This window comes from Scylla paramamosain, chromosome 29, assembly GCF_035594125.1.
Source record: "Scylla paramamosain isolate STU-SP2022 chromosome 29, ASM3559412v1, whole genome shotgun sequence".
Lineage (NCBI taxonomy): Eukaryota > Metazoa > Arthropoda > Malacostraca > Decapoda > Portunidae > Scylla > Scylla paramamosain.
In genome coordinates this window covers 9,615,393-9,627,347 of record NC_087179.1, presented here as the reverse complement: position 1 = coordinate 9,627,347, position 11,955 = coordinate 9,615,393, and the positions used below count along the sequence as shown (strand labels likewise).

The window sequence follows — 11,955 nt, the reverse complement described above, 5'->3', positions numbered from 1 at the left end:
TAAAAGGCTGTGAGGTACGCGGGTTGCTGGGTGAAGTTGCAGATTTCCTTTTATTACTCCAAGCCTCTCACGTTTAGCGATGGACGGGCGGCAAAAAAAGGGACATGAAAGGGAATTGGAGGAAGGAATGAGTGAGTAGGAATTTCTCTTTCGGATCAGCCCACCACTCACTCCCAACTCACTCCTGACTGCCTGCTGGTGGTTTTGTTGCAATAACCGACCTCCGCCCCCCTGCCCAGCCGTGCCTTGCCCCGTGACGTCATGAGGTGCTGGTATAAAGAAGGAAAGACGCCACTGGGATGTCAGTTCGAACCTTCCTCGACTAAGCTCAACATGAACGCAAAGGTAACGGGTTCTCTTGGGAGTCTCTGAGGGAAGGAATTTAGAGAGGCAGAGGGAGTTGGTGGGAAATAACGTGAATAGGTCCAGAGATGGGAAATCAAGGGAAGGGTGTCATGGTGGCTTGATGGGTTGAGTAAATAAGTGAATGGTTGGTGGTAGTGTGAAACTTGATTAGTCCAGGAAGAAAGGCGCTCATTCATTGGCTGAGTGCCTGATTAAGTTAATTCGGAAAAGGGAAGTGATTGACTGATTGAATGACTGGTTAGGTGATTGGTTGGTGGGCTAATTTCGGGAGAGGAGATTGAATGAATGAATGAATGAATGAATAATTGAATGATTGATTGATTTCAGGAATATGCACCGCTTAATTGAATGAATGAGCAATTAATTCATTTCGGTGTATGTGATCCATTAATCGGTTGAATTATTGATTGATTGACTGGTTGATTCTCTTCACACGCCGGAACAATGGACCCGTAAATCGGTATGGGGTGGCAAAGGAATGTGGATCTCATCATAGAAGTTATACTAATGAGAACTCACCTTTCATGTTCAAGAGTCAGGTTGACTACAAACGTGAAGACTAATTTTTTTCCTCTGTTTTTTTGTCCATCATTAATTCCATTGGCGGTGATGGTGATGCTTTAATCTGATTGGCTGCACACCGTGAGATGTAGGAATGGTGCCAATACCTAATTAGTGAAGAGTTATTCAGGTTAATGGTAACTGTTTTGGTAAAAGAAGGGAGAGGTAGAAGAATTAAAGACAAGAGGAAAGGAGAAAGACAGACAGAGACAAACAAAGGCAGATAGAAAGATCTAACATAACCTAGCACAAATGAGAGAGAGAGAGAGAGAGAGAGAGAGAGAGAGAGAGAGAGAGAGAGAGAGAGAGAGAGAGAGAGAGAGAGAGAGAGAGAGAGAGAGAGAGGTGGGAAACAGACAGAGTGAAACAAACGAAGGCAGACAAAAAAATCTAACCTAACTTAACTACTTTCCTCCAGGTCCTGTTCCTCGTGGTGGTGGTGGCCGCTGCTGCCCAGGCTTCCAGGAGACCCTACGGGGTGAGTAAGAGTGCCCGGGGTGGAGGATGAATGGTATACCAGGTCGAAAATTTTGTCTGATTCATTTTTTAACTGTACTCTGTAGGGATTGGCACCTGTTTTTTTTTTTTTTTTTTCTTCTTCTTCTTCTTCTTCTTGTTCTTCTTCTTCTTCCTTTATAATTTTTTGTTGCCGTAGACCAGTGCCCCTCACAAAACAAAAAAAAAGTCCTCAGACAGGAGGGGAAGTTAGTTGTATAAGGGAAGAACAAACAACAGCAAACCTATTAACCCTTTGCCTGTTTGTGATCATCTACACTAAAGTAAGAGACCTACAATAGTAAAAGAGAAGGCTCCTCCCCCCCCCACCCTGTTGCCTTCACGCCCTTCGAGGCTACACTCCCATGTTGCTGACGTTAATGCCCCGCCAGGACTTCTCCGACTCCTTCGAGTCCTTCGAGTCTTCTGAGGCCAAGTACGACTTCAACTGGGCCGTGAGGGATGACTCCTCCGGCAACGACTTCGGCCACCAGGAGTCCCGCGACGGCGACAGCACCAAGGGCTCCTACTACGTGCAGCTCCCCGACGGCCGCCTGCAGAAGGTGTCCTACTTCGTGGAGGGAGACTCAGGCTACGTGGCCCAGGTCAGCTACGAGGGCGAGGCGCGCTACCCTGATTCCTTCGAGTCCTTCGAGTCCTTTGAGTCCTTTGAGTCCAGGGAGGCCCCCCGCCGCTACTCCCCCCCCAGGCCCGTGTACGGCTAAACTCTCACAGGATACCCGCCGCGCCCCTCGCCTGATCCTGCACCGCTTCGAACCCCGCCATGCTTTGCCTGCCTGAGAATGTATTTATTTTATTTATGGAACACAAATAAAGAATCGAAACAATACCTCTTAAGTGTTTCTGCCCCAAGATTAGGTGGCTCCGCGGTATGCTGTTTGTGGGCTGCGGGACTACGCGTTCGATCCTGGCTCATAATAGTTTGTCAGTGGGAGAGGCAGCGCTTTCTCGTCCATACTAGGTGCCATATGAATTCAACCTACACCAAGAAACACAAGGGAAATCAGGAGGAACAAACAACGCTAGGTCTTCCAGGTTTTACGAGGCTGTTTGTGAAGCGGTGCACTATCTTATCACAAGCATGCAGCACCAGACAAAGGAATGCTGCAGGAGGGAAGAGGGTGGTGCGCTAGACGCCTCGGTCCGTCCCTCACAGATGCCTCAGTATCGCTTCCCCCCATGCCACGCCTCCCTGCCCTGAAGATGTACGCGTGTTGTCTACTTATTAAACATGAGTGAATATCAACACACCGACTTTTATTTCCCTGACAAGAAGACCCGGGTGGACCAGATGCCCGCCTTATAGAGCCAGCCCCAAAAACCTCGACCCGTCCTCGCCCTCCCTCACACACACACACACACACACACACACACACACACACACACACACACACACACACACACACACACACACACACACACACACACACACACACACACACACACACATGGAGACACAGAAGCAGCAAAGTTATGAGAGGAAAATGACAGTTAATCTGGGTTAGATTTCTGATGGAGAGGTCAGTTTCTCTTGCCATCAGGCTAGTAACTAGAACAAGGTCGGTGTGTAACAGGGAGGGCGCGTGTGAGTGCCTGCTGTTGTAGTGGGGAGAGGCGAGGTCGGGACGGGACGCTCAATGCAAGGAACACTGGATCAAAAACACACACACGTCAATGCTTCATGCAGGGAATAAGCCAAACAAAAGTACTTGAAATGCGTATAATCTGGGCGTGAGGGGCGGGTGTGTGTGTGTGGTAAGGAAGCGTATTGCACTCAAATCTCGTACAAGGAATAGAATTACAAGACACTGGGTAATAAAAGCAATGGGAGAGGGAACTGCTCAAACGAGGCAAGTTGAAGAGGGAGAAACATGACTGGAAATTTTGGACTCAGAAAAGAATTCGAAAACACACGACAACTGAACATAAACTATTGCAGTGCCTCAAATTTCAACATCAACAAAGGATATCGATATTTATGAGAGTGTAGGATCAATATTAAAACCAACTTCGCTTTATTATATTATTCTCTCTTAATACCTCCTCAAAACCACAAATTAATATAATGGATTTCAAAAGCTCTCGTCTCGTGTTCTTACCTGCCAGACACTTGCTTCCTCCTCCTCCCACCTTCTGCCCTGAGGGGGAAAGCCAGGTGGCGGTGGTGGTGGTGGCGGTGGTGGTGGTGATTCTGATGAAGGAGGAATACTTAGTTCTTGTGTTAAATTATTACTTCTGGTTTATGTGGTATTTTTAAACTAATATTTGTGGATTGATGTTTTTATACTGTTGTTTGTGTACTCATTATCAAGAGAGAGAGAGAGAGAGAGAGAGAGAGAGAGAGAGAGAGAGAGAGAGAGAGAGAGAGAGAGAAATTTATACATCCATTTCTCTCATTTGTCTATCTTCCAATTATCTTTCTCGTTTTGTATCCATCCCCTCATATACAGATTGTTTATCCACTCATTTACTCACTCACTCGCTTATAAAATGGAAAACACAAGTAATATCTGTCTCGTTACTTGCAGGCAAAACTCTTGTGGCCAGGAAGAGCTGATAAAGCAAACACACCTTGCTGTCACTTCTTATTGACTCTGAATGCACCTGTAATGACACCTGGAGAGAGAGAGAGAGAGAGACGGCCAGATAGACAGACAAAGAGAGAACGAACAATCAGACAACAATCAGATATACAGACAGACAGACATAGACAAGCAGACAAGTAGGCAGAGGGACAGACGGTTAGACAGAGAAGAAGACTTAAGATAGACGACAAATAGACATAAAGACGGACAGATAGACACACACACACACACACACACACACATACATACATACAGAAATAGAAAATATAGTTGTCCTTGAAACTTTATTTATTGCTTGTGTTTTGTTTTATCTTCTTTCTTAAACTTCATGTATGAGAACTGTTTTTCTGTGTAAGCTTTCACCTTCTCTGGGCGACCCACTTGTGTGTGTGCCAGGCGCGGCAAAAACTGGCTTACAAAGGGCGGGGCGGGGCGGGGGTGTGGGTGGCGGCCCCGGGGACACCACCACGCCTCCGCCTCCTATATTCTCATTATTATCATTGTTATTATTATTTTTATCATTATTATTATTGTTATTATTATTATTATTATTCTTGTTTGATCATTTAATCTTTGCTATACTTTCTCTTTTTAATTGAGATTTGCCATGCTTTGTTCATATTGTTATTGTTATTTTATTATTATTTCTTTATTATCTTTATTTTTAGTATCTTAACAACATCAGCAACAACAACAATAATAATAATAATAATAATAATAATAATAATAATAATAATAATAATAATAATGATAATAATAATAATAATGATAACAATAATAGTAATGATAACAATAGTAGTAATGACAACAATAATAATAATAATAATAATAATAATAATAATAATAATAATAATAATAATAATAATCATAATAACAACAACAACAACAATAACAACAATGATATTAACAAGAGTAGCAGCAGGAAAACAACGCTAATAATACTGAGGTGAATGTCTCGAGGAGAGTTCAAGGCACAGAGCTCATGCAAATAGTACAGTCCTTTTTTTTTTTTTTTTTTTTTTTTTTTTTTTTTTTTTTTTTTTCAGTACATCTCATTTTTTTTTCTCTTTCTTTTTTCTTTTTTATCCTGTGTGGTGTTATCAGTGGATCACGTGACTTGGGAACATGACAGAGGCAGTAAGGGGTAATACGCCACGTGCGGCCTTTTAATATAGGGGGAAAAAGCAATTGAATGTCACTGATACTGTTAATGCCATGGTTTTGTTGTTGTTGTTGTTGTTGTTGTTGTTGTTGTTGTTGTTGTTGTTGTTGTTGTTGTTGTTGTTATTATTATTATTATTATTATTATTATTATTATTATTATTATTATTATTATTATCATCATCATTATCATTATTATTATTATTATTATTATTATTATTATTATTACTATTGTTGTTGTTGTTGTTGTTGTTGTTGTTGTTGTTGTTGTTGTTGTTGTTGTTATTATTAGGTTAAGTTTAATGTTGGGGATGAACATACTTTTATACTTTCACTACATTGAAGTCACTTTATTTCACAATTCTGATCGAAGGATGTGTTGTTGTTGTTGTTGTTGTTGTTGTTGTTGTTGTTGTTATTTATTATTATTATTATTGTTATTATTATTATTATTGTTGTTGTTGTTGTTGTTATTATTATTATTATTATTATTATTATTATTATTATTATTATTATTATTATCATCATCATCATTAGTAGTAGTAGTAGCAGTAGTAGTAGTAGTAGTAGTAGTAATATAGCAGCGGCACCATCAGCAGCAGTGACAGTAGTAGTACTGGTAACTAAATTACTGTACTGAAATTTGAGCTAGTTAATTCATACACACACACACAAACTCACTTACTCACATTTCACCGCGCCATCACATTCCTCATCTTTACACTTCACCAGCTCCCTTCCCCATCTTGTCTTCTCCCCCTTGAATTACTACTTATTGAAGTGTAAAAGTAACGATTGCTCTTTCCCACGCTTACTTGTACTAGACACACGGACAGACAGCGGCAGGGGAGAGAAAGAGAGAGAGAGAGAGAGTTGCGGGACGAAGAGTTGTGAGAGGTAGAGTTGTCAAGACCAGCAGGGAAAGTGGCGGGGCGAGACTTCAGGGCGAGGCTTGGGGAGAGACGTGGCTGAGTGAGGCGAGGCGAGGTGAGGTGAGGTGTGAGGCAGAGAGGGATGGGACTGGGCAGGGCGTGGTGTGAAGTGAAGACAAGAGGGTATCTACTGGTGGGGTTTAAATGCCACCCTTCGCCAACTTCGGTTACTGTGATGTCACTGAGGGTCATTGACTTGTTGCAGTTTTGTGATTTTTTGTTTTGTTTTTTGCTGAAAGAATCGTATTGATGTAAAAATTATATCTGTGAAGTAAGAAGGTATAAGTTATATTGATGAATATTTTCCCCATGTGTGTTTACAGAGAGGAAATCTGACCACAAATTATTTCTTACAGTTTTGTTTTTGTTGTCTAGTCTGACTTTTTTTCTTCATTGTCCTCTTCTTCTTCTTCTTCGTTGTCTTGTTCTTCTTTTTTCTTCTTCTTATCCTTCTTTATCTTCTCGCCAACCGTAGCGTCTTACAAGTAAAAACAACTCATAAATAACAAAAGAAAGTACTTCGCACATACTAAAACTAAAAGAAAAAAATTGCCACCCTAAGTAAATTGAAATCTCTGTTGCGTGAGACTTGTAGTAAAAAAAAATCATGTCTTTTGATACGTGCAGGATGAAAAACGTGTCAGTAATGAAATGTTTTAAAGTTGGCGTTAATTAATTCGTGTGAGGAGCGCGTTTTCTTTGTTTGGAAAATGATAATATTGTTTATTCTGCAGGGCTTCGTTTTCCTCTTGTTTTTATGGGGCATCATTGAAGAAAACGGGTGAAAGGGAGGGGGCTTTAAAGTTTCAGGGGGTGACTTATTAATTCTTGTTTTGATTTGCGTTTTCTATTTGTTCAGTTGACTTTTGTGTTTGTGCCTGCCTTGCCTTCTTGCTGTCTGCCTATAAGTCTTTCTTGCCGTCCAGCTATCTTGTTGTCTTTCTCTCAGCATCTGGGTGTCTGTCGGGTTGTCTGTCTGTCTTCTATATGCATTTATTTCTGTAACTTTGCTGACCCACTGACCTCATTGGCTTTTTGGCTGTTTATGTTTGTGTGTGTTTATGTCCTTGTTTGTGTGTGTGTTTATGTGCTTGTGTGTGTATCGTCTCTTTAGAAAGTTAAATCATTCTTTTTGCTGGACGAAAATCTATAAAATGTGCTAACCTTTTACCTCAAGTGGACGAAAATATATCAAATGCTATTATTTCTTTATAGAACTGATTAATCTTTTTACTAAACACGTCGCAGATGTCGAGCCACCGCAGACCTTGAACGCTTCATTGTAGATTAAGGTCACGAGTACAGAAACCGGTTACCTGAGCGGCCTTTACCTGTCACACGTGTGACTGTGAATAGTAGCTCCTCAGGTAGGCTTGGGAGGCGTGTGGACCTGAACCAAGCTAGCAGTAGGACTAATTAAGTAACTACAAAGGTGATCTATACCTCTAAGTAGTAGAGAGAAATAGGATTAGGAAGTGTGTGGATTTAGACTAACCTAACTACTGAACTAACAAACTACTAATTACTACTAAGGCTCGTGTTTGAAATGTGCACCTCTGTGGGCTTTTGAACTTAGGAAACATAAGAACGTAATAAGATAAGCGAAGATGCAAGAAGCCATCAGACCTACACGTGGCAGTCACTGTGCAAAACATTCCTGCCGATTTCCACCTATCACCCTCATCCCTAACTTTGTCTTTCACGAGATTCTGAGCCAGTAAAAGTGTGGAGGTGAAAGTAAAGCGTCCTTGTGCATAGGAAATACTGATGTGGTGCATTTGGTCTTGTATTTATCATCATTATTGTTGTTGTTAATGTTCAAATGTAAACGGAGAGAAGGATACAAGCGGACAGTGAGCTCATCCAATCCCTTCCCTTGCCTCAGAGCACCTCCTCTCCTCGCCCCAAACCTGACACTGACATTTACGACTCCTCCCCCTCCCGTTCCTCCCGTCCTTTCCCTCCCTCCCATCCTTCCTCCCCATCCTCCTTTCATTCCCTCTGGTCACCGTCTCTTCTCCCCCCTACTTCCATTAGCATCACTGCGAGAACAATGACCTCCTCCTCCTCGTTCTCCTCCTTCTCCTCCTCCTCCTCTTCCTCCTCTTCCTCCTCCTCCTCCTCCTCCTCCTCCTCCTCGTCTTTTCTCCCGCTTGCCTTGTTCTATCACGTTCTTCTTAACACTTATCGTCATTAAGTGTCATGTAAAAATCTTTAATGTGTCTCCAACATCTCGTAATGAAATGGTTGAGGAGTCTGGAGTGTTTCGCCGTCATACTTGTACCTCCGCCGCCTCCCCCAGGTTGTGTGAAATAAGTGGATGTCTCAGGCCAGTGATGTGTTCAAGTCTGTCTTGGTTGCTCGAGGGAATAAAAGCATGTGTTAGATAATTTACTGAAAGAAGAGCGTAACCTACATAAACAGATAGTAAGAAAATATAACGTTTATCTTTTTACATCCAGTGGACCAAATTCTTCACACACACACACACACACACACACACACACACACACACACACACACACACACACACACACACACACACACACACACACACACACACACACACACACACACACACACACACACACACACACACACACACACACACACACACACACCTGGATGCTACTCTCAAATCAAAACCAGTTCCCAATACTTTGATCTCTCTACCTTGATCTTTACCTTCTCCGCCTGAACCCTTCCTATCACCTGTGCTTGCCGAGTGACTCACCTGGGCCAGTACTTACCTGCGGATAAGGCACCTGTCTGTCGCAACCTTCCACCTGCCGCCCGCGTGCTACCTGCGCCCACATGCCTTAAGTTCGTTGATCCTGAGTGGACTTGAGATGTGCTGCTCAGTTCACTATCTTGTCAATCCTTTTTAGGTGACTTGTTTCTGTGTTTCTCTCTCTCTCTCTCTCTCTCTCTCTCTCTCTCTCTCTCTCTCTCTCTCTCTCTCTCTCTCTCTCTCTCTCTCTCTCTCTCTCTCTCTCTCTCTCTCTCGCTCTGTTTTTTTTTTTTTTTTTTGGTGCATTTAGCTTTGTTCTGATTCTTATTCTTTTCTTTCTCTTGTTTTGTGTTTTTGTGTGTTTGTTTATGTCTGTCTATCTCACCTCACCTCTCTTCTTCTCTTTCTCCACCGTCCCTTCCCTCTACCTCCCTTCTTTTCACCAATTTCTCCTTCACTCCACAAACACCTAAACCCAAACAGACTAAAACACACCCACAATGCTCTCAGATCCTCTTATAACTCCTTGGCACGCTGGATAAAGGATCGAAGCTTTTACATAATGGTGGGATTCGGTCACTGGGGCGCGGGGAAAGGTCAGGCGTACGTACAGTAAGTCAGGCGAAGTAAACTCGATCTCATAATAATTGTTACAGCTTGACTTCGGCTTAAATGAGATCGGATCCTAACATTCTGTGAACCTCCTCCTCCTCCTCCTCCTCCTCCTCCTCCTCCTCCTCCTCCTCCTCCTCAGCTGACAACAGATGGGTAAAGGTGGTGAATGCTGCAGTTTTTTTTTTTTTTTTGTTTTTCTTCTTCGTTTTCTTTCGGTTTTTTTTATATTCTGCCTCTCTCTCTCTCTCTCTCTCTCTCTCTCTCTCTCTCTCTCTCTCTCTCTCTCTCTCTCTCCATAGAGAATTGCATGCAGAAAATGATGGAAAAAGCCAAATTTAGGTGAGAAATACATGTTTCTGGAGATAGGAGGAGGTGAAGGAGGAGGAGGAAGAAGAAGAAGGAGAAGGGATTACTGCGCTGTTAATATTACATCTCGTTTGACAAAAAAAAATAGATAAACTTATAGGTAAAAGTAAGATACGAATAAAAGAGATGGTCACAGATGATAGAAATTTAACATACTAATAATTTTAATCGTTGGGTGAATTGCAGAGGTGAGGTGAACACTTACATAACTTTGATGATGAGTGAGATGAGAGTGAGAAAAGAACACGAGCAGGAAGAGAAAGTCAAGGTTTTAAAAATGTATCCTTGTTCTTCCTCGTGTTCTTGTTGTTCTTGTTGTTCTTCATGTTCTTGCTTTATATATATATTTTTTTCTCGTTTGTGTTGCTCTGCTTTTTAGTTGTTGTTTTTTGTTTTGTTTTTTTTCTCTCGTGTTGACTTGTTTTTCTAGTTCTTGATATATTTTGTTCTTGTTTTCTTATTTTAGTTCACCTTTTTTTTTCTTTTAACCTTCTTGTTCTTATTCTTCCTGGTCTTGTTTGGTTTTCTTTTGCTCCTCCTCCTCCTCTTCTCCCTCTTCCTCCCCTCCGCTTCACTCTCTCATCATCATCATCTTCAGCACCATCACCCACGATCAATTTTCTCTTACCTCCTTTTTTCCCCGTGATGTACAAATACTTCAACAGTGAATTACCCTACTGGTGCGGCGCTGTGTCCTCCTCACACCTACCTACTCGCACCTGCCTCCTCACCTCCTCACTGCAGCTAAGGGGAGGGCGCGCAGCTGGCAGGAGGCGGCCGATGTTCTTGATTCACTATAGCGGACTCTTTATTTTTCTCTCTCTTTTACTTTTTGCAGCATTGAGGTCATGTACATCGTTGGCTTTACGTAGTCTGGCGTGTACCTTGTTTGTACCTGTGACAAATGTGTGGAGTCATGTGCTTTTTACTCGCACGCGTCAGCAAGGCAAGCAAACCTCTAACCTTTTTCTGTTAACGGCTAGGAAGAATAAACAGCAGCATACCTGTTGGTTCTTAAGGGGCTGTTTGTGGGGCCGTGCTATCTAACATGTAGAGAGGGAAATAGGATTGAAAGTAGGAATACTAAGTAAAACAGACAACAACAACCCCATTGTGACAGGAGGTTGTCTGAGTCGTTAGGTTGTATGTGATAAACTAGTGTAACAGAGTAAGACGTAGTAATAATTTAAGAGACTAGTGATCAACTGATGATTTATTTTTTTTAACACAGAGCAGCGCAGCAAACACAGCCACAGTGGATTAGCACAGCTGGACAACCTTTTATTTCTACACCACGACCCTGTGTAACACTACTGATGGCATCTTACCAAAACAGAAACACAAAACCACAAAGAATGTCAACAGTACCACCGCAACTCCTTTTTCTTCCGTACCATAAGACTCACAGTAACACACCACTGATGACGCCACACTAAACACACCAAGGGGCACATTAATTCTGACCCTTTCCCTGTGATATGCAATGATTCACAGGACTAAAAGCGATGTATGAAATCTTTATAAGCACCGAGAAGAAAGAAAGGGATGAAAAAGAGAATGGACTTTGCAATTTCTACCCAGTAAAATGTTTGGAGGTTGCTGCAGAACAAGAAGAAACGTCCAGGAGTGTTAGTAAGGGGAAATGTATCAAACAACAGTGAATGAGTTGAACCTCCTAACACACCTTCAGCAGTCACCACTCACTCCAGACACTCCAGACACACACTCACACACAGACTTTTAATTATACGCCGCTGTGTTAAGCAGAAACTAGAATTGTGCCTCATATATCCCACGTGTAGCTCAGTAGGTGTTCATGTAGGCTCACCTCATTTGCGTATCATGTCACTGATGGATAAATGACCTGATTAACTGCATGACCTTGTGGGAAGTGTTGCGTGGCGAGTTAGTTGAGGCGCCTATAGTGCAAGGGAAGTGTTCAGCTGACCCTCGATTTGCCGGTAGTGTTGTCTGTAGAAGACTGAAGGGAAGACAGAGATTGAGAAAGAGGGATGGAACCGAGCTGGAGTTGCAAAGGATGGGAGGCACAGAGGAAGATGCGAAGGACAGAAACAACTGGATGAAATTTGTACATGTCACCAACCCCTGACTCTAGAAATAC

General features: G+C 42.2%; 1 protein-coding gene across 1 annotated transcript; it reads left to right on the top strand.

Annotated features, from left to right (window-relative positions):
- The first annotated feature begins 248 nt into the window (after positions 1–248).
- On the top strand, positions 249–2,272 carry LOC135115686 (pupal cuticle protein Edg-84A-like). The gene is made up of 3 exons (XM_064032605.1): positions 249–345; positions 1,346–1,405; positions 1,815–2,272. The coding sequence occupies exons 1-3, from the start codon at positions 262–264 to the stop codon at positions 2,145–2,147; spliced, it is 477 nt and encodes a 158-aa protein (XP_063888675.1). The 5' UTR covers positions 249–261; the 3' UTR covers positions 2,148–2,272.
- Positions 2,273–11,955: the final 9,683 nt, after the last annotated feature.

Coding starts and splice junctions, on each gene's coding strand:
- LOC135115686 (XM_064032605.1), top strand. CDS start 262: ATGAGGTGCTGGTATAAAGAAGGAAAGACGCCACTGGGATGTCAGTTC. Junction 346..1,345: donor AGCTCAACATGAACGCAAAG/GTAACGGGTTCT, acceptor ACTTTCCTCCAG/GTCCTGTTCCTCGTGGTGGT. Junction 1,406..1,814: donor CTTCCAGGAGACCCTACGGG/GTGAGTAAGAGT, acceptor ATGCCCCGCCAG/GACTTCTCCGACTCCTTCGA.